This window comes from Anguilla anguilla, chromosome 6 (genome assembly GCF_013347855.1).
Source record: "Anguilla anguilla isolate fAngAng1 chromosome 6, fAngAng1.pri, whole genome shotgun sequence".
Lineage (NCBI taxonomy): Eukaryota > Metazoa > Chordata > Actinopteri > Anguilliformes > Anguillidae > Anguilla > Anguilla anguilla.
Genome location: NC_049206.1, coordinates 58,151,992 through 58,172,304, shown reverse-complemented (window position 1 = coordinate 58,172,304; position 20,313 = coordinate 58,151,992). Strand labels below are relative to the sequence as shown.

The window sequence follows — 20,313 nt, the reverse complement described above, 5'->3', positions numbered from 1 at the left end:
ACTCACATCTCCCCTCCCCCAAGTGTTTTTACACTTCCAGCTATACATCTCTGGTGGGATCCCACCAAATAAAAATAAATTTTTTTTTAAAAGTTGGATTGAGAGGGTACAATGAAAACGTGAGGGCGAGCGCGAGCTTTGAAGTGCAAAGTGTGATTGATTGCGAGAGTGCAGTCCCCGCGCTACACCGTGTAGTTCCTTAATCTCTCGGACGGGGCCAACCAGTTGCAGATGGGCTATTAAAAGACGGGCCTGAGTCCCTGCCCAGCGTGGCTCCCCTCAAACCGGATCGCCCCCCCCCCCCCCCCCTCGCTCGATCAGAGAGGGGCGCCCGTGTGTGCGGAGCATCTGTCCCGGACGGAGCGCAAAAAATAGCGAGGGGGGGAACCCCAAAATATTCGACCTTTCGTACCGGGCTTGTCGTAAACCGACAACCTTCTGTGTCTTTTAACTCTGGCAGACACGTACGTGAGTGGTGTTGTGGGTTAAAAAAATTTTTTTTTTTTAAAAGAAGAACTTTTTGTCTTTGAGTACACAGTTTCCTGATGTGTTTTTATTTTTGGGGGGGGGGGGGGGGGGGGGGGGGTAGAAACATGCTGGTCTGTTCTGAAGGTACACCCTGTAATGTGCAGTTGAACACGTAGTAAATGTCACCTTAAATAAAGCAAGGCGGCCCTTTTAAAAGCCTCTAGAGTTGAAGCTGTGGGTTAAAGCCTCCTTTTGAAAGCCTTTATTTTGTCTCTCTTCTGTTCTTTCTTTCTTTCTCACACCAACTCCCTCTCTCTCCTTCAATATAAAACCTGAATACTGTTTTACGACATTGAATAGTCTCTCTTTTTTTTTAGTTTTTTTTTTTAAATGGACTAAGTCATTACAACTTATAAAAATGTGTAAAGGCCAGTGAATACTTGAAGGGATTGTGTTTCCCTACTCAAATAGATCAAGGCAACCGGTTTCTGTAGACCATTCCAGAAAACTGACCGTGTTTGTTGTACAGTGCTCTCTAACCCATTTCAGCGATACCTGGAGCACACAAGAAGCATTGTGGTTCTTAATGTTTGATTGCAGAATAAGTTGCAATCAAACTTATGTTTTGCTTGGTTTGCTTGGTTTGATTCATTATTTTCAGATGTGTAGTGCACTGTTTGGAAACCTTATTTATACTATCTCTCTCCTCCCTCCCTCCCTCCCCCTCCCTCTCTCTCTCCATCCTCACAGTAATAACCAGTAGTGGTTACAGCCCAAGGTCTGCACACCAATATTCCCCTCCCATTTACCCGTCCAAGTAAGTCTACCACCTCCTTCGGTCGGTGTAAGTCTGAGGTCATGATAGTTGATGATCAATATGTGGGTGCCAGATCATCCGATGATGTCAATATTTAGCATCATGTCCACACTGGTAAAATCACGAAAGTTGAAACCTTTTAAATTTAGTTTTGAACATTTGTATAGCTCTTGTCGGTGTCGCCTAACTTCCCTCATGAACAGCAAATGGTTGGCGGGTTTTCGAGCGGCGGTAAAGGAAAGCAGATGTAGTCAGTGTTCGAAGATAATTTTACTGTGTATTTTTTTTGAGTCCTTACTGCAATGCACATTCTTTGATTGGATCTTTGATAGTAACATTGGGAGGGAGGGGTGGAGGGGCGGGGGGGGAGTTCCCTGAGCCCGTGTCTTGTGCATGGCGTAACTGCGTGACTATCGCGCCCCCCGCCCCCCCGCAGGCCGTACCCACACATCCTGTCGACGCCGGCGGCCCAGTCGATGACGGCCTACGCGGGACAGACCCAGTTTGGCGGCATGCAGCAGTCCGCCGTGTACACCGCGTACTCCCAGACCGCCCAGCCCTACGGGCTCTCCACGTACGGTACGTTTGAGCAACGTTCGGGGGGGGGGGGGGGGGACGTTTCCCCAGCGTTAATATGATACGCGGGAACACTTCTATGAGGGTAATTGGGTGTTGGGAACATCTCCATTATGTTAATGCGATGTGGGCTGTAACATTTCAGCATGCGGGACACTTGCGCAACATTTATATGGTACAGAGGGACATTTCTGAAACATTTATGTGGCACGTGGGGACATTTTTGCAACTTTTATGTGGTATGGGGGGATATTTTGGCAACTTTTATGTGGTACAGGGGGACATTTCTGTAACATTTATGTGGTATGGGGGACATTTTTGCAACATTTATGTAATATAGGGGGACATTCTTACAATGTTTATGTGGTATGGGGGGACATTTTTGTGGTAAAGGGGGACATTTCTGCAACATTTCTGTGGTAAAACTGGACATTTCCGCAACATTTCTGTGGTACGGGGGGACATTACTGTAACATTTACGCGGTGTTGGGAATGTTTCCCGTAATGTTAATGTGTTAAAGGGAAATGCACTGCACTGCCAAAGCTGCACTTCCTTGATCTCTCTCTCGTGTTCGCTAAAGCACTTAACTTTACGTTCATCGGAGTCTGCTCTGACTGCTCCTGTCAGCCGTGACGCTGATTGGTTGGCATCGCCTCGGCTTAATGCCCGAACCCAAACGCGTGCAGCTAAGTGCTTAAGTATAAATGTAAATGAATAAAAGGAAACTGAAACGTATGAGAAGCGCCTTCTTAATTCGGCCAGCGATGGGGTCTGCAGCAGCGGGTTGTTTTGCGGTGATGTCACCGGGCGGGGGGCCCTCGCTTTCTCCCGCAGATTTGGGGGTGATGCTGCCGGGCATAAAGACGGAAGGGGGGCTCGCCCAGACGCAGTCCCCCCTGCAGACGGGCCTGAGCTACAGCCCCGGGTTCAGCACCCCCCAGCCCGGCCAAACGCCCTACTCCCCCTATCAGATGGCAGGTCAGTAACACTCAACCCCATTCATACCCCCCCCCCCCTCCCCCCAATGTCCCAACCCTCTCTACTGATCTAAGCAGCCCCCATCCCCCCGGAAATGTTGATATAGCACCTCTGATGATGTGAGAGCCAAGTAGGTTCTGATGTAAATTACTGGTGCTCACCATGGGTCTGTGTGTGTGTGTGTGTGTGTCTGTCTGTCTGTCTGTCTGTCTGCGCGTTTGTGTGGGAGGGGGGTGTAACAGCAAGACTGTGAACACACAGGTTTCCTGCTCTCCCGGAAAAAAAACGAAAAGAAAATGTATTAAAAATGAATAAATAACCTCAATGTCAGCCCACGTCGTCTTGTGGGCCAACAGAGTCAACACGTTTGGTGGGTTTTTTTTTGGTTTTTGTTTTTTTGTTTTTTTTACATCGATTCTAAAGCCATCGGCCCAACGGTCACAGCGTTTTGATGCATTCCATCAAATCCATTATTATGGTTTAGGACTAGTGCAGTTCTTAAAAATAATCTCTCTCTAAGCCTCTTACTTTGAGTATCTTGTTACTAAGCCTGGAAATTGTTTTTTTTCTCTTTCTTTCTTTCTTTCATTCTTTCTTTCTCTTCTCTCTTTTCTTCCTCCAGGTTCCAGTTTCGCTCCGTCGTCGGGCATTTACGCCAGCAACAATTCCGCGTCCAACTCGGCGAACTTCAGCAGCTCACAGCAGGTACGCCGACGCGTGTTTTAGTTTTTTAAGGTTTTTCTGGTCCCTTGGTTTTCCAAATCACTGCGGCGGCGGCGATGCCCGTTTCCCTTCAGGCTGAGGCCTTTAGCAGACGCGACTTTCCCCCCGAGTGATGCATCGTGAAGCCGCTATACACCTCGGGTCACCCCCCGCCCCCCCCCCCCCCCCCCCGATTTCTCAGACCATGTAATCACTCTCTGGCCCGATAACAGCGGTGACGGTCGAAGGTCTGCTCTGGAAGTGCGCTCAGGCCGGGACGGCCTCGCCGCGGGGAACGCGGCCGTATTTTTACCGCATTTTAACGTCTCGCCGTTTTATCCCCTGCGCTGAACAAAAAAAAAACTCAAAACAGGGGCCCTCGTCCTGTCCTGTCCCGTTCGGACGGCCGGGTCGTTTTTGCAGCTGTCGGTGGGGTTTTGGGGTCGGGATACGGGGGCAGGGCTCTATTGTTTTTTTTTTTGTTACCCCCCCCCCCCCCCTCAGACAGGTCTCCTTTCCAGCCCCTGTTACACAGGACTGAGTAAAACCCCTCTGTTTTGCAGTTCTGGAGACCTCATCATCTAGATGAGTTTCCATTGCTCTTCTCTATTGAGACGCGGCCTCAGTCAATAACATCAGTATTCTGAGCGGGGAAAAACTTCACAATGCCTCCGCAGATTCAACTGGGCCACCCGGGATCTCATGAGCTCGGAGAGAAAATATGAAGCAGTAGAAGAAGGAAGCAATATGTATTTGCTTTCTTTTCTTTTAATAAATAACAGATTGTTTCTCTGTGAGCAGCGCTGCCGTTGCCTCTGATTGATTGTGTTTCCGTAGGTTAAAATAAGAAAGGGGTCTACGGTGAATTTGTTATGTTGGTGTATGATGAATGTGGCTTTTAAACCAGCGATATAATTTGTGAGCTGAAGTATATAGTGGCCGTGGAACTAGAACAAAAAGTACACGTGAGGCACGAGGGAGACCTTTTTATCGTTCCCGTTCGGTCTCCTCGGGACGATCCTGGAGGAGCAGACGCTTGTAAAAAGCGGAATTTTTGCCGTCTTCAATAAAAAGCAGAGAAAAGCCGCTTGTGGACAAATACCGTGAAACAAGGCGAAAAGCGATAAAACATCTTCTCTTCAAAGAGCACCGTAGCCTGACGTCTCCTGGAAGCCTGATAGCTTCTGTGTCGGGAGAGAGTTGACAAAATGGCCGCCGGACCTGAGACGATGGGGTTGAGACAGGATAGCATGAGGGATTTTTTTTTTTTTTTATATTAAAATTTTTTTATAATTCTTTTATGTACGGCGAGGTTCTCGTGTGGGACGGACGCTGGCCCGTCCTGTCTGACTGGTAAGAGCGGCGGCTGCTGTTTTTCAGGACTACCCTTCCTACACCGCCTTCAGCCAAAACCAGTACGCCCAGTACTACTCGGCCTCCACCTACGGCGCGTACATGGCCTCCAACAGCAACGTGGACGGGACCGGCTCTGCTTCCTCCACCTATCAGCTGCAGGACACGGTGCCCACCCTGACGGGACAGGCCGGTGAACTCCACCCAAGTAAGTCCCCTCCCCCTTTCGCCTCCCAAACCCCTCCCACCAAGTGCACACTGTGTAAGCCCCTCCCCTTTCTCCTCCCAAGCCCCGCCCACCAAATGCACACTCAGTGAAGGTTGCGGTGGAAACCTTCTCCAGGCTGCAGCAGCTGTTGGCGGTGAGCTGTCTCTTTAGCCAGGAAGCCCACGCCTGGTTAACGTCTTTCTCAGTGAAGTGAAGTTGTCCAGAGGCACAGTCACATCGCTACTGTACTGGCTAGGGAGCCATAGTAGATGATGATCGTGCATATATTTTTTATTTTACTTTTATTTAACTATTTCATTTTTTTCTGTGGCGGACTAGTTGCCCAGACAGCTAGCTTATTTAATTCAATTTTTTTTTTTTTATGCTTAATGAAGGGGAACAAAGGATGGTGTTTCCAACCCCCTCCCAATTTACTTGGATTTGCTTCCCATGGTATTGGGACATGACTCAAAATGGCGGATGTGTCCGCACCCAAGAAAGCACAGTCAGCCAATGAGTGTTGAAGCAGGGGAGGGGTTTGGGTACTGGTCTTCAATCACTTTTGAGTGATGCAAAGATTACAGGGCAGTACCTCAAAGCTGAGAGAACGTTCTAGGCCTCGCAATGATGAAAGGGGAACTAAGCCGATCCGAAATGGGAAACGTACACATAGAACGTGACGGGGGTTGACTCGATCCGCTCTGGTTTAAATCGGCTGGATCGGCCCGGGACGTCCTGTCAGTACTCTTTTTTGGAGCTGTGTGCTCCAGTGTGGTCTTGCTCTTCAGACGGTCGATGGTGATTAAGCTCCGTTTGGCTTTCCGGAATGTTCCGGCGCTCCGTGTGTTATGGCTCTTTGACTGAAAGAGGGGGTCGTGCTGCAAATTTGACCTTCCCTTCGCAAAAATGTGTTGGCCCGGATTCCGCCCTCGCCATCGTCAGCCGTGGTCTCCAGAGGCGAGACCGAATGATTTAATCTGGGAGGCATTTTGATGCAGTTTAAGAAGACTCCACAGCTCGGTGTAACCACGTTTTTTTTTTTCCATTTTACATGCATCGCTATCTCATTATGTAATTGAGCTGAGGTATTTGCTTGAACCGACTGCATCCTTCAAGCGCGTCCAAGTGTGTGGCCGGACATGTTTGCTCCATTTATGGCTACCTTTCGCATGAATCCAAAGTATGGTAACATGGCTAACCTGCACAATTACTCTTCGGCCATACATTCCAAAAGTCCTTTCTGTTACGCGGTTCCTGATGTTTGTCAGAACAGTCATAATATTCTCGATTTCGTTTTTCTGTGGGAATGAACTAGAGGACTGTCTATAATAGATGCTTGAGTGACAGCTGCGGCCTCCATTTTACACCAGTTAAACCCAACTGCGTTCTGACTGTTTCCCAGGGTGACGGAGGTTACTCGTTTGTCATCGGAGTTGTCGGAAACGATAGAGGGGTACAGAGCGTGTCAAGTGGTGTGCTGATGGAGCGCTTCGACGTTATGAAAACTGTGACCCAAAGACAACAACGGCAATAAAAAATTTCTTCGTGAAGTAAAAAAAAAAAAAAAACATTCAAAGGGAAATTCGATATTTGGTGCCTTGGTTTCAGTCCAAAGATAAAATCATTTGTGTTTCGTTAACTGTTTTATCTGGAATTCAATACCGCATTGCTTAAAGACCACATTTAAGATTAAATAATGAAATAACTAGTTTTCAGAGTCAGTTTTGATCCATGATGTTAGCATTCTATGGGAAGGGTGAACAGTGATTTATGTATATGTATTCATATGTGATTCTTAAATTTTTTTTTTTAATTAATGAAAAATGGTGAGAATCCACAACCCCCCTCCCCTCCCTCATGACCAGGGAACACGACACCCCCCGAATCCACTGCTCCCCTTCCCCCTGGCCTGTGTTTATGTTAGGGCTTGGAGCTCTGATTGGTGGTGTTTCAGGTTCTGGTATCAAAGCAGAGAGAAGGAACTGCAGCATTCCTGGATGTAATAGTCTGGGGGATTTTTTTTTTTTTCCCGGTTTTCCTTGGCAGTCGTTCAGCGCCCTGATTAGGGAAGCTAATCATTCTTTTCCAATCACGGACACGTTCCGTCTTTTTTCCACCCCGTGCGCCCGGCCGTTTTTCCTGATTGAGACATAACAGCATGCGAGCTGAGGCCTCGCTGTCTGCTTCTACTTAACCGCCTTAGCATGGGCTCTGTTTGGGGGGATTCGGAAGCTGTGTGTGTCTGTGTGTGTGTCTGTGTGAGAGTGTGTGTGTGTGTGCGTGAGAGAGAGAGAGGAGAGAGTGCATGTGTATGTGTGTACATTTGTTAGAGAGAAACTGCCAATTTATTTGTGTGTATGTTAGTGTGTGTGTGTTAGTGTGTTCATATGTTTGTGAGACAGAGAGACTACAATTTATTTGTGTGAGTACGCCTCAACGGGTACCTCAACAGTTTGCTGTTTTGTTTTTTAAACAGTCCCAACCTTTACCCCACATCTATCTGAAATCATGATTCATGGAGTTATGCAGGAAATAATATTCACCGTGTGCACTGTGTCTAAGCTTCCTGTCCTTTCCTCAGTCCAGCTGGAGACATGGCTGCGTACTCATGGACGTCATCGGTCGTGTCTAAAGCGTGTTATTGGTGACATGGTTCCGCTGTTTTTTTTTGGGGTGGGGGCGGGGGGGGGGGGTTTGTGTGTGTGTTTTTGTGGGTGAACGTCCTGGTCCTCTCCCCCCCCCCCATCGCAGGCGAATTCGACACGGTGGCGAGCCCCAGCACCCCGATCAAAGACCTGGACGACAGGACCTGCAGGAGCTCGGGGTCGAAAGCGCGGGGCAGGGGGAGGAAGAACAATCCGTCACCGCCCCCTGACAGCGATTTGGAGGTACGCCCCGATACCTCTCCCATTTTGGGGCGGGGGGAGGGGAGGGGAGGGGAGGGGAGGGGGGGGGTAAAGGAGAAAAAAAACCACTTCACTGAACTGAGATGAATGAAGACAGGTTTTTACCGTTAATAGCTCTTATGCAGCCGTTCGTATCAAACAGGATTTAGGTTTGGCCTGTGAATAGAGACGCTAATCTGTGGGGGTTTGACTGGGGCTGCGTCTCTCCTTTTAAAATAGTTTTTTTAAAAGGAGCAAATCCTACTGCAAATCCTAAACGGGGGGGGATGTTCTTTTTCCCGTCAGCTAATATTCAGTATGACGTTAAGCTCTGTTCATTACACAGTGTCGTGTAATTGGCTGTATGTTTTGCCCAATCAAAATGCTTCTAAAGTAAATCTCAGTTGATTTGTACACTCACTCAGTATGGCATGGTTGTGCAGTTTGTCAAAGGACCAAAATTAGATAAAGGTTTGGTTGCCAGTGAAAGGTTCTTTGGATCTGCAGGATTTAACAAAAAAAGACAAATTCATATTTTCCACTTTGGAAAGTCCAAATGAAAAACTGCAGTCAGTCGGTGTGATGAGTATATTGACCCAAGGCTGCTTCTCTTTGTCACAGCGAGTGTTCGTCTGGGATTTGGATGAAACCATCATCGTGTTTCATTCGCTTCTGACCGGATCCTACGCACAGAAGTATGGGAAGGTACGTAACACTTTTCCTCTCTTTTTTCATGCTAATTCCCACATTTTTCTCCAAATTTGGAATGCCCAGTCCTGCTTACGCTGGGACGCCCCGTCACGACCTCTGTTGTCGATTCGTGAGAGCGCAAAAACGAGTGTGCGTGCTTTCCTCCGAAGCGTGTGATGTCACTGCTTCTTCTCACGTGGCGGTGGACAATCGGGCCTTCACAGATTATCAGTCAGAGGAAGGTGCTTCACATGCAGCTCAGCAGGTAAACCGCGAGTGGCCTGACTGACCAGCAGAGGTCACTGTTGTACGATACCCCTGCTGAAATCCTCCCATCCCATGGGTGGCGCTGCTGCCAATTATGAGTCACGCTGCAGGGCTGCCGGCCACAGTTGGCGCTGACATGATCCAATACCAGACCTTAGGGCCCATCCGTACACTAGAACAGAGCCTTAACAGATACCCAGACCATGGGGCCCATCCACACACTGGAACAGAGCCTTAACAGATACCCAGACCATGGGGCCCATCCACACACTGGAACAGAGCCTTAACAGATACCCGGACCATGGGGCCCATCCACACACTAGAACAGAGCCTTAACAGATACCCAGACCATGGGGCCCATCCACACACTGGAACAGAGCCTTAACAGATACCCAGACCATGGGGCCCATCCACACACTGGAACAGAGCCTTAACAGATACCTACCTGTGGGGCTGATCCACTCACTGGAACAGAGCCTTAACAGATACCTACCTGTGGGGCTGATCCACTCACTGGAACAGAGCCTTAACAGATACCTACCTGTGGGGGCTGATCCACTCACTAGAGCAGCGCCTCAATCTACAGGTTGATCCACCCCCCGCCCCCCTGTTATTCCCGCTCTTTTTAATCGCCGCGTTTAGCGCGAAACAGAAATAATCGCTCAGTAAATATCTTAACGCAGGGACCTCTGTGGCCTGCGACGGCATGTTCTCGCAGCGCCCTGGCATGTTCTTGGCACGCGCCCGCCATTTTAGCTGCCAGAGTTTCTGATGTGATTCCTTTTTTTGGGGGGGGGGGGGGGGGGGCATGGGTGGGTTGGGGGGGGCGGGAGTTTCTCAAAAGTATCTGCTTGTTTGACAGCCTTGAGTGTTGTAAAAACATAGCTTGGATGTCACTTCGCTTAAGTGATGCTGGCTGCTTAAGAAAACAAGGAGTAGAGGAATCGAGGAAGCCAAGCTGGTAGCATACTTAAGAGGCACAGCTGCTTTGGGTTGGTGTTTAAATTTAAATTCCAAAAAGCTCTTCTGAACACTGTGTGCATACATGGTTTTATTTGTTTTATTTTTTTTTGATGGGGAGGGCGAGGTTTGGGGGTTCAATTAACCTAAAATATTACTGATGTAGTCTACTGAAAATAAGAGAGTTTATCTTCATTGGACAGGAAGGGAAATATTCGTTTTTATTTCCTTGTACTGAATGATGACGTGCTTGTGTCTGCCTCTTGAGTGTAAACATTGGGCTTCTGGGCCAAATAACACCTTTTTGAACTCTCCATGAGAAGAACCTCTTACTTATTGATACTGTGGTCTCAGGCCACCGGGCCTTAGCTTAGCATTAGTGGAGAAACTCAGTGGATGCATTCTTTTTTTTTTTTTTTACCCCTTCATTTACCAAATTACTAGCGAAGACAATATCGTTGCAGAGTAGTACATTTGCAGTGATTGGTTTTTAGAGTGCAATAATGTGCTGTGTATGTGTCTGCTGATAAAACTCACAGTGACGCAAGTATATGCGCGAGCTGCGTAATGTCATTCATTTGCCAAATTCACAACAAAAAAAAAAGTAAGGTCACTGTCATCAGCTACATGTCAGTGTTCAGGTTTTAGCCTTGCAAGTATGTTATTCATTTTTGAGAGTGAATGAGGGCGGGACAGGTCCTTTAGCAGTGACACATCGGTGTTGGTAGAGATAAGAATCTCACCTCTCTGTCGATCATATTGACAGGGGAATTCAGCCGGGCTCTATAATTTCCTTCATTTCGTTTTTAAGGGAAGCCATGTAATCTCCTCTCCGCCAGCCCCAGCCCCAGCCCCAGCCCCAGCAGCTGCAGTAACCCTCCTCACACACGCGTGTGGAGTTTCCGCACGCGCTGGCCTGGGTTTATTGTTCTGTCTGTGTTGGGGCGTAATTCTCCGCTAACGTCCGCTAAAGTGCCGAGCTAACGAGGCCGTGTGAGAGAGAGGCGGTGCTAGGGGGAGCGACTCAGCCTGCTGGGAGCGCAGCCCTTTGCTCACTTCTGGATGCACTTGTTTTTTTTAACGAAGATACTAAAATGCGAATTATGACGCTTTAATGACGCTATCGTTAAATTCTTTTAACGTTCATTAGTTCCATTCGTCATTTCGGACGTATTCTTCATGGCTCGTTGTTTGTCTTTCACCTTTTAGACCGAGGCCGAGATAATGTTACGTTCACTCGTAATCTCCGGCAGAATTTCACAACGGGACTGTAAGCTATTTGTGAATGCAACCTACATTTTTTTTTTAATTCCGTTATATTAATGCTATTAATATTTATTTCAATGCCGCGCTGATTGATTGTCTTTGGAGCTTTCGCTATCTTTAAGCGTGCTCTCCGATTGGTCATAAAGGAGGTTAGTGGAAACCAATTAATAAGCAGGTTCATAAATAAACTCGGAGGCAGACGTCAGCGGTGTTAAAAATAGGAAATACCTGTCTGCTCCTTCTCCCCCTCATCTGTGTGTAGTACGTGTGTTTGCAGTTGTTTTAGATGGGCAATTTACAGGCCTTGTGGTAAAAAAGAATCTAAAATATTGGCAAAGTTAAAAAAAAAAAATTTAAATTTAGAAAACAGATGGTATTTTGAACTTGACCGTACGTTTCTGCAGTCGTGTGAATTGCGGAGGCATAAACCCAGAATCCAGATATTTAAAAAAGGCAGGAGTTCAGGCTCATCGCTGGGGCCCCCCCCGCCCCCCCCCCCGGTTTATTTCACACCGTCGCTTGTTTCCCTCGTTCTACCCTTAAGAAATACGATGACAGCTGGTTCTATTCCGAGCCCGGACGAGACCCCACCCCCCACCCGGTCTATTTATGCTGTCGCCATGGTGACCACAACCATCAAGTTCTAATAGATTTCTTTGGTATGCACCTCTAAACGACTTTAATCTCGTCCCGTCCGCGTTTCCCCTACGCTCCTGGGACGTTTTCATTCACTTCATCAGTCCTGACGGGATGTTAGGGAGCGGGACAGGGATATACGCAGGACGTCAGGACGGCTCAATACCACGGACATTTGGTTTCCATTTCTGCTTAAAACGTCGATAGTTTAATCAAAAAAAAAATTTTTCCCCGAAAAAATGGAATTTAACACAGTGGCGTGTGATTGTCTGAGAGTCATTTGTCTCCAGACACTTGCTCTGTTTAGCCTCTCACGAAACAGGAAGTTGGAGAAGCCGCCGTCGGTGTTAGAGAGATTCGTAGCAGGTGTGGATTTAAACCCAGCGGCGTTTCCCTTTCGGATAATCACGGGGCGAAGCCTCGTCGGCCCAAAACCGGGGCCCGCACAGCAGGGCTGCGAGCATGTCTCTCAGTGTCAAACGCCGCCAACAGGTGTGTACCCGCGATCTGAACAAACAAACACAACAAAATCGCGCTGTCCAGAACCTCGCCGGAGCGCCACCAAATCTCAGCGGGGGGGGGGGTGGGACTCGTGCGTGTTCTGCCCTCTGGGGGGGGGGGGATTTCAGCCCCACCGCAGCACAACAGCAGTGGGTGGGGGAGGGAGGGGGGAGGGGGGTGGGCACGGCTATTCTGGGCGCCTGACTGCTCCAGCCAATCACGGGGGGGGGGGCGGCATTTGACCCCTGCTGACCTATAGCGGATGATGGTTTTCGCAGCTGAGCGGCAGTTGGCGCGCTGAATTTTCGGAGGGGCCGGGGGCCTTTAAATAAGGGATTGTTGACGGGACGGGGCATGTGGGGCCCGTCCGTCATCATCCGCGCGGATTATTGGGGGATGCCAGCGGCGCGGTTTGGCGCTCGGGACGGGATGTGGACGCTCGGGTTCCAGCGACCGGCCCGCTTCCATTAAAAAGGGGATTGTCGACTGCGCGGTCCGGGGCTGAGTCAAGTTAAAGTTTCACACCCCTCGCCCACCCACCTCCCCCTGCGCACACAAAAAACAACACAAAAATATAATAAATAAATAAACAAACAAATAAAACTGATTATTTGAATGAATTAAACCAGCACATTTCCATCCATGCTATCGGTAAGTTTTTTTTATTTATTATTATCTTGTATTAGTCTTCCAGTGTTACTGTATTCATGTAGGCCTGTGTGTGTGTGTGTGTGTGTGTGTTGTACTTTCACGGCCTCTTTGCGCACACGCTTGATGTAATTACATCATGACATCAAGGGCAGTAGTGTAGTATGATGGGTAAGGAGTTGGTCTTGTAGCCTGAAGGTTGCAGGTTCGATTCCCCGGGTATGACACTGCCGTTGTTCTCTTGAGCAAGGTACCTAAACATGCATTTCTCAGTGTATACCCAGCTGTATACTGTAAATGGATGCAGTGTAAATTCTAAGTTGTGTATGTCGCTCTGGATAAGAGCCTGTAATGCCTGTAATGTAATATTTGCGATGTTTGTAATGTAATGACCCCATGACCACGGGCTGGCTCTGGCTCTTTCAGGATCCCCCAATGGCGGTGACCCTGGGCTTGCGCATGGAGGAGATGATTTTCAACCTGGCGGACACACATCTATTCTTCAACGACTTAGAGGTGAGTGCAGCCCTGTCCCCAGCGCAGCACTCTCTGTGTGCTGCAGCTTCGTGCGGACCTGACTACAAGACCCAGCATTCCAAAAAAAAAATATATATATACATTTTTTTATTCCAGTAAAGTTATTGGCTTAGTTTGGAGGCTTGTTTCTCTGAACAAGACATCACGTGACTTTTTTTTAACCTGTCATTGCACATATTTTGTTAACACTCCACTTAAAGAAAGTAAGAAAAAAAAACCCTCAAACAGATGAGATATTCTGTGCTTATAAGAGGAGTATCCAAATGTGTGTGAATTGGCTGTGGGGGGGGGGGGGCAGTGAGGGGGGGGGCGGGCGTACGCCTCATCACCTCCAAACGGGCGGGAACCGTGAGCAGAACAGAGCCAGAGTGCTGAGTGACAGATCGCCTAATAACACGCTGTTGTTTTAGCAACTCAAGTGCTCTGCTCTTCTGACGGGGAAGAAAACTGTCAGGAATGAAATTCATTCCAACCCCCGGCTCCACTTAAATTTGTGTTTTTTTTTTTCATTTTTTATTATTTTTTTTTTTTTTACACAGCAAAAGGTTGAGTTGACGGGATCGACGGGGACAAGCTCCATTTACCAAAGTAGTTAAAAGCACCAAAGTCCATTTTCCCATTTTCCAGTAGTGCAGATTTTCTCTCAGACTGGTGAGGGTGTATGGGGAGTTCTGGGAACGGGGGGGCGGGGGGGGGGGGTTTAGTCAAAGGCACACAGCACACTCGAGGCAAGGAAGAGGGGAGGTAGGGTGGAGGAGGTGAAGAACGTGCAATTCGGTGTGTCTCTACTGCCCCTGTCTGGCCGAGCGGGGACTAACACCCTCGTTACGCAATACCCCCCCCCCCATCCGTCCACTGCGGCCAGTTCACCTCGAGGTCAAATCTATCGTGTCAGCTGGATTGTACACGAGGTTCACAAATAGGCACACCAGATCATGCGCTGATAACGCGTTTCTTCCTGTTCTTTAGTTTGTTTGTTTTTAAATGGTTGGAGTTGCAGAGTTTGGGTGATGGAAATTTTGTTCTAAAAAATTAATACAGGTGAATTTAACGTCTTGGTTTTTTTAACAGTGTCTTTTGTGTACTCTTTACAGGAATGTGACCAGGTTCACATTGATGATGTGTCTTCAGATGATAATGGCCAGGACTTAAGGTAAGAGTACATGAGATTTTCACCACACCTTTTAAGACCTTTGTATTGTAAGAAAACATTTTGTTCTGTATTGAAAAATTGTTGGAATGTAGCCTGCCAGAAATGCTTTTTTAAGGAATTATTCTGTATTCACATTTTTTATTGAAATTGAACCCATTTTTAAAAAGTTTAAAGATGTGTCATGTTTCATGGTAAAGCTAACTTTAATATACTGTGTATGTTTCAATAACAATACCCTGTAAGGTTAAATATAAAGTCTTTTGAGAAGTATATACGTTTGATGTGCACATGCATTGTTGTGTTTTGTTTAGTCTTTTTTATGAAATGTATTTGTGTTATTGTTAATATTAAAAGAGGGATATAGACAAAAAAAAATAAGTCTAATAGCATAAAAATAAAACATATCATTATTATTATTATTGACAGTACTTACAGTTTTGCAACTGATGGCTTCCATGCAGCTGCAACAAGTGCAAGCCTCTGCCTAGCAACAGGCGTCCGAGGCGGGGTGGACTGGATGAGGAAGTTGGCATTTCGCTACCGAAGAGTAAAAGAGTTGTATAGCACATACAAAAACAATGTCGGGGGTAAGCTTCCGTGTGTTCGTCGACGCAGTAGCCGCAAGGGTTCCGCGGTCTCGCGCGCGTTTTTTTTTATTAACGGTTGGCCTTAAAAAACGTTCCGTGACTCGGACTCCAAAGCGAACTGGTCCCGAAGATAAAAACGAAACGCGAACCCTGTCCTTACCACGATGTTGTTATTCGTGTCCGTCCTGATGTTGTGTTGGATTCGTTATTAAAGCAGTTCAAGCGTTGTTATGTTTTTGTTGTTGTTTAAAGCATCTACTGCCTGATTGCCGGTAGGAAACTGCAGATAGCCTTTCTCTCATGTTTTGGATCGATACCTCTTCCTTCATAGCATCACCCAACAGCATCGCAGATGGTGTCTCTGTAAGTCAGAGATGTTGTGCCATTGCTGCAAGCTGTTATTTGGGGAACATTGCTGTACAAACCCAGCTTGGTCTCTCGATGCTCAAATCTACCCACTTAAAAAATGTGCATTTATTTTACTGAGGTAGGGGGAAAATGTTTTCCTCAAGAATAATTGCCCTCTAGATCAAGCCACAATTTCAACACATTCAAGACGTGCATCAATAAGAGGTCTGGGCATTGATTCATAGCATGAGGGAAAGGATAACAACTGTCATGTTGATTCCAAAAAAAACAGCAAATGCACTTGTATATTAACCTACGTAGATTTCCTTCCAATTTAATATATGGTGTAATTTTTCAAAGTTCCTTCCAGGACTAATATTTGCATTGATGTAGCATTCCAAGAGTACAATAAAAACTTGGGTGATTTCTCAACCAAATCCTTATTCCAAGTTTGATTTTCATATACAAATTAGAACCGAATGTCTAAGGGAGAAATGTATTTTTCTTGGAGTAAAAACAAAAATGAATCATCTCTCTAGCATGTTTCATGCCAGTCGAGGACAGGGCTACTGCTTGGACACCCTTTCTGATGAATGTCAGTGCTGCCTTTAATTCTTCTGCATAGAGCGATGCACAGGAGACTACCAGGTTTAGACTGGATTTTTTTTATCCTCTAAAACATGCTCACTTGCATGTAAAAACACGAAACTGTGGTCATTTTCATAGTTTAGTTAACCGTTCTTACGTTTGACCATTTGTTTTAATTGTTTCCTTCATTATTATAATAGTCGAGAGGCAGATTATACGAATATCTGCAGTTACCCAGGATGCAGTCAGCCTGATCCACCTTGGATCAGTAGTCTTTCTTGTAAAAAGATCAGTTTGGCTGTCAGGCTCAGGATTCCGTAACCGGTTCTGATTGGCTGGCTCGCGCAGTAGAGTCGTCTCATTCCCAGGGTGGAACGTTCTAGAAAGTTCTGACCTGGCTGTGAAGCCTAGCTGGTGGCTGCTGGGTTAAAGTGTGGCACTGCTCTGATTTTTTTAAGGGCTCCTAGGACCCGCCAAGCGGGACGCTTGGCTGCAGCTCCGCGCCGAAGTGGAGGCGCTCACGGACTCCTGGCTCACTAACGCACTTAAATCACTGTCCATCATCAGCTCCAGGTACCCCCATCGACCCTCCACCGGGAATTGCCTGTGGCATTCTGGGAATATGAGTCTTTTTTTGTCTCTGCATTGTGGCGTGAATTTTCGTGGCTTAGCAATGCCATTTCTGTTTTGCGTAATATCATTTATGTAAAATGAGCTATTTGCAGTTTGAATAAGCCTTATTTTGTCCATTAGGACCATTAAAAAGTCAGTAATTCTCAACTATGAATGATTAAGTCCTTGTGTACAAGAACATGTGAAGTATGCTCAAATCACAAAATGAAACTTTTGTTTTTTTTTCTAGAAGAATCTGACTCGTTTGCCGTTCTGACCACAAATAGAACTTTGTTCTAAACAATTAATTTGTTCGTGTCATTAATACATTTTTATGTATTATTTTTTTCCCCCCCAGAAGTAACTGTGTCAATGTTTTGGTAACAACGACACAACTTATACCGGCACTCGCAAAAGTACTGTTATATAGTCTCGGAGCTGCATTTCCCATTGAAAACATCTACAGCGCAACCAAAATAGGTAAGAAATCCATCAAGCTGAAGTAGCTTTTCTGATGTGTTATGTAAAATGTATGGAAGTAAGGCTGTGGGGAGGAGCTTGTCTATTTAAAAAATATATATTTTATTGGATTCACAAAGAATGCACTACCCACATACACACATCATGATCCTGAGTTTTAAAGTGTGTTCATTTTTTTCCCCCAAAGGTAATAACTTGATAAATTAGTAACAGACATAATAATACATAAATTTCTTGTAGATGGATTTCTTGTTAATTTTGTTTATATATTTTCCAAGTACATTCCGAAGGTTGGATGCAATATTGTTTTGATCTGATGGAAAAGATTTTTTTAATAAGTCACCTTCCTGTTTTTTTTTTAACTACTTCACTGTTGCACAATGTTGCTACTTGCCAGAAAACCACATTTTGTGTTCTTTTTCTCTCAAATGCATCCATTCTTGCACTGTGTGCACAATGTATGCTGTAGATGGCTAATATAACAAAACCAAATTATGATATTTTTATGATATTTCAATGATAAGATGACTTGCTAAGCCAACAGTCTATCACAGTTTTCTTAGCTACATGTTTTTTTTACATGACCTTTTGTACCATACCTCCACTTAAATCCAAATCAAAGCATGGTCTTGTCTGATCACCAGTAGTTCTGTAGTTGGTCCAAGTTTTTCTTTTTTTTTCATTTTCTTGACTGTTTCCATGCCAACCCTCATCTTGAGTTGATTCCGGAACATTACTGAGCAGAACATCAAAGACAGGAAACTGACCATGCAGTATTGTTCTTTATCTCATCTTATTGTTACTGTGTCAAAACCCCCCCCTCCCCAATCGGAAACATTCGGTAAGCTGTCCAGTTCTTAGCTGTCATTCTTAGTATGGCAGGTTGGACGTTAAAAATTCTAAACGTTTTTTTATTTATTTATTTATTTAAATATTCAAGGTAATTGAGTGATTTGGCCAAAATTACAATGACCTTTCTACTTGAGCAGTTTTGTCACCGACCGTCCCGGTCCATGTGATACCAGAGTTCAGAAAATGGCCAAAAAGGAAACCATTGCAATTTCATTAAGATCCCCATATGTTTCAAATATCTACCCCCTACCTGCCTTTATGAACCTAAGATGTAACAATATGTTCCTGTGGACAGAGTCCATTAAGTCATGTTTCCTGTCTGTTAGGACTGTAATAATAACAGGAAAATAGAGTGACATGTTGACATTTCAGTTTTTTAAAAATAAAATACCCACAATCCCCTCTGTCCCACCGCCACACATACATCCATATTCTCAGGCTGAATCTAAAATCGCATACCACGTACTACATACTATCATTCACCGCATTTAGTATGCGAGTAAAAAGTACAACGGCTTTTCGGACATACTACATCGTCATTGAAAAGCTCCACTCCCTTTCAGCACTTGTCCGTTGATGATGGCGTGAGACAGGTGTGCAATATTTTTGCCCGGGTCGCGAACCATCGCAATGCATTGTGGGATACCCATGCCAACGTAGTGTGCAGTGTTTGCATGCTACGATATTTCATTGAATGTAGTATGACATCCTGGTATTTTTTCACGTAATATTTCATTCATGCTATTGTTTTGGACATGCTAAAAACGATATATAGTATGTTGTACATAGCATGCGATTTCGAACGCAGTCTCGCAATGTCAAAGGGGCCATTTGCTATCGAACAAAACTATGCACACCTGTGTTCACTGTTTCATCCCCTCTGTTTAATAAATAACCGTTGTATCCTATTTGAGTCCCGTGCAAATGAAAGAGGTTAAAAAGTTCATTGTTTTTCCAGGAAAAGAAAGCTGTTTTGAGCGTATAGTGTCCAGGTTCGGCACTAACATTACATATGTTGTCATTGGCGATGGGCGAGATGAAGAACATGCCGCTAGCCAGGTAAAGTCTCAGCTGAACTCCGTTCCCTTGTTTATCTTCCAGGAAAAGAGAGTTGCTTTGAGCGAATAATGCAAAGGTTTGGGAGAAAAGTAGTGTATGTTGTAATTGGGGATGGTGTGGAAGAGGAGCAGGCTGCGAAAAAGGTAACGACTTCGGTGAATGTTGGTGTGCCCGTCTAATTAGATCCGGCGATCTCGCCGCTCCTTTTTTTGTGCCGTAGTTTCCTGTTTGCTCATGAATACAGAAACACACGGCGGGTTTGCCGGGGGCTTCTCGACGCAGAAAAGTCCTCTATATTCATGCTCTTGCATCCTCCTTTGGTTTCACTCGTGTGTGCTTCCCTGGCTTCACCTCTGTGTGTTATGGCTCTCCTGACTGCTAGCGTAGCCTACTGTAGACTTCGCCTACAATTAGTAAAGCTTGCACGTTTACTCGCAGCACTTGAAGCCACGCGTTCAAGCAAGCATTTTAAATTATTTTTATTTTTTAAAGACATTGTTTCAACAACCTGTTTTCAGTGAATTTGGTTTTGTGTCCTTTGAATGACTCGCCAAAGCTTGAACGGAAAAATACCGACACCGATTCTAATCGGAGTACAATTATGTTGAATCAGCAAATTCAGTTAGTCCAAACTGATTTTAATCGCTGTAATTGAATCTTAAGCTGTGTTGTGCAAGCACATGCTAACTGAAATCAGGGTCTTTTAATTCCACCAAAAAAGAAGATACTAATTATTATAAGAAATGTCTTTTTTTTTTAGTTCAGTGCAGGGCCTGCTGTCAACGTGTAGGCTACACGTCAAGTCAATTACCAAAGCTGTGTTGTGCAAGCACATGCTAACTGAAATCAGGGTCTTTTAATTCCACCGAAAAAGAAGATACTAATTATTATAAGAAATGTCTTTTTTTTTTAGTTCAGTGCAGGGCCTGCTGTCAACGTGTAGGCTACACGTCAAGTCAATTACCAAAGCAGGTAGTGTCCTTCAAAACATGCAAGAGAACCTTGCGAAAATACTGTTGTAGTGTCTCGTCAGACTTGATTAGTGAATCCATTTAATGAAGGCAGAGAAACGTAGCATAGAAAGCATTCCCTGAACTATCATTTAAACTGCCAGGGAAGTTGCAAACATATGGTGATGTGA

At 45.6% G+C, this 20,313-nt stretch overlaps 1 protein-coding gene across 13 annotated transcripts in view; it reads left to right on the top strand.

Annotated features, from left to right (window-relative positions):
• Positions 1 to 20,313, top strand: part of eya4 (EYA transcriptional coactivator and phosphatase 4) — a 69,850-nt gene that overhangs the window by 47,825 nt on the left and 1,712 nt on the right. For 8 of the 13 annotated variants that reach the window (XM_035423546.1, XM_035423542.1, XM_035423541.1 and 5 more), the window contains 13 exons: positions 1,219 to 1,285; positions 1,722 to 1,864; positions 2,697 to 2,840; positions 3,463 to 3,545; positions 4,923 to 5,103; positions 7,855 to 7,991; positions 8,610 to 8,693; positions 13,383 to 13,472; positions 14,588 to 14,646; positions 15,073 to 15,233; positions 16,628 to 16,742; positions 17,140 to 17,261; positions 19,072 to 19,172. In XM_035423546.1, coding sequence (XP_035279437.1) covers positions 1,219 to 1,285; positions 1,722 to 1,864; positions 2,697 to 2,840; positions 3,463 to 3,545; positions 4,923 to 5,103; positions 7,855 to 7,991; positions 8,610 to 8,693; positions 13,383 to 13,472; positions 14,588 to 14,646; positions 15,073 to 15,233; positions 16,628 to 16,742; positions 17,140 to 17,261; positions 19,072 to 19,172 — 1,487 coding nt within the window. Of the gene's footprint in view, positions 1 to 1,218; positions 1,286 to 1,721; positions 1,865 to 2,696; positions 2,841 to 3,462; positions 3,546 to 4,922; positions 5,104 to 7,854; positions 7,992 to 8,609; positions 8,694 to 13,382; positions 13,473 to 14,587; positions 14,647 to 15,072; positions 15,234 to 16,627; positions 16,743 to 17,139; positions 17,262 to 19,071; positions 19,173 to 19,214; positions 19,316 to 20,313 lie in introns of those variants that run through there. The other 5 variants (XM_035423547.1, XM_035423543.1, XM_035423551.1 and 2 more) reach the window with 2 other exon arrangements.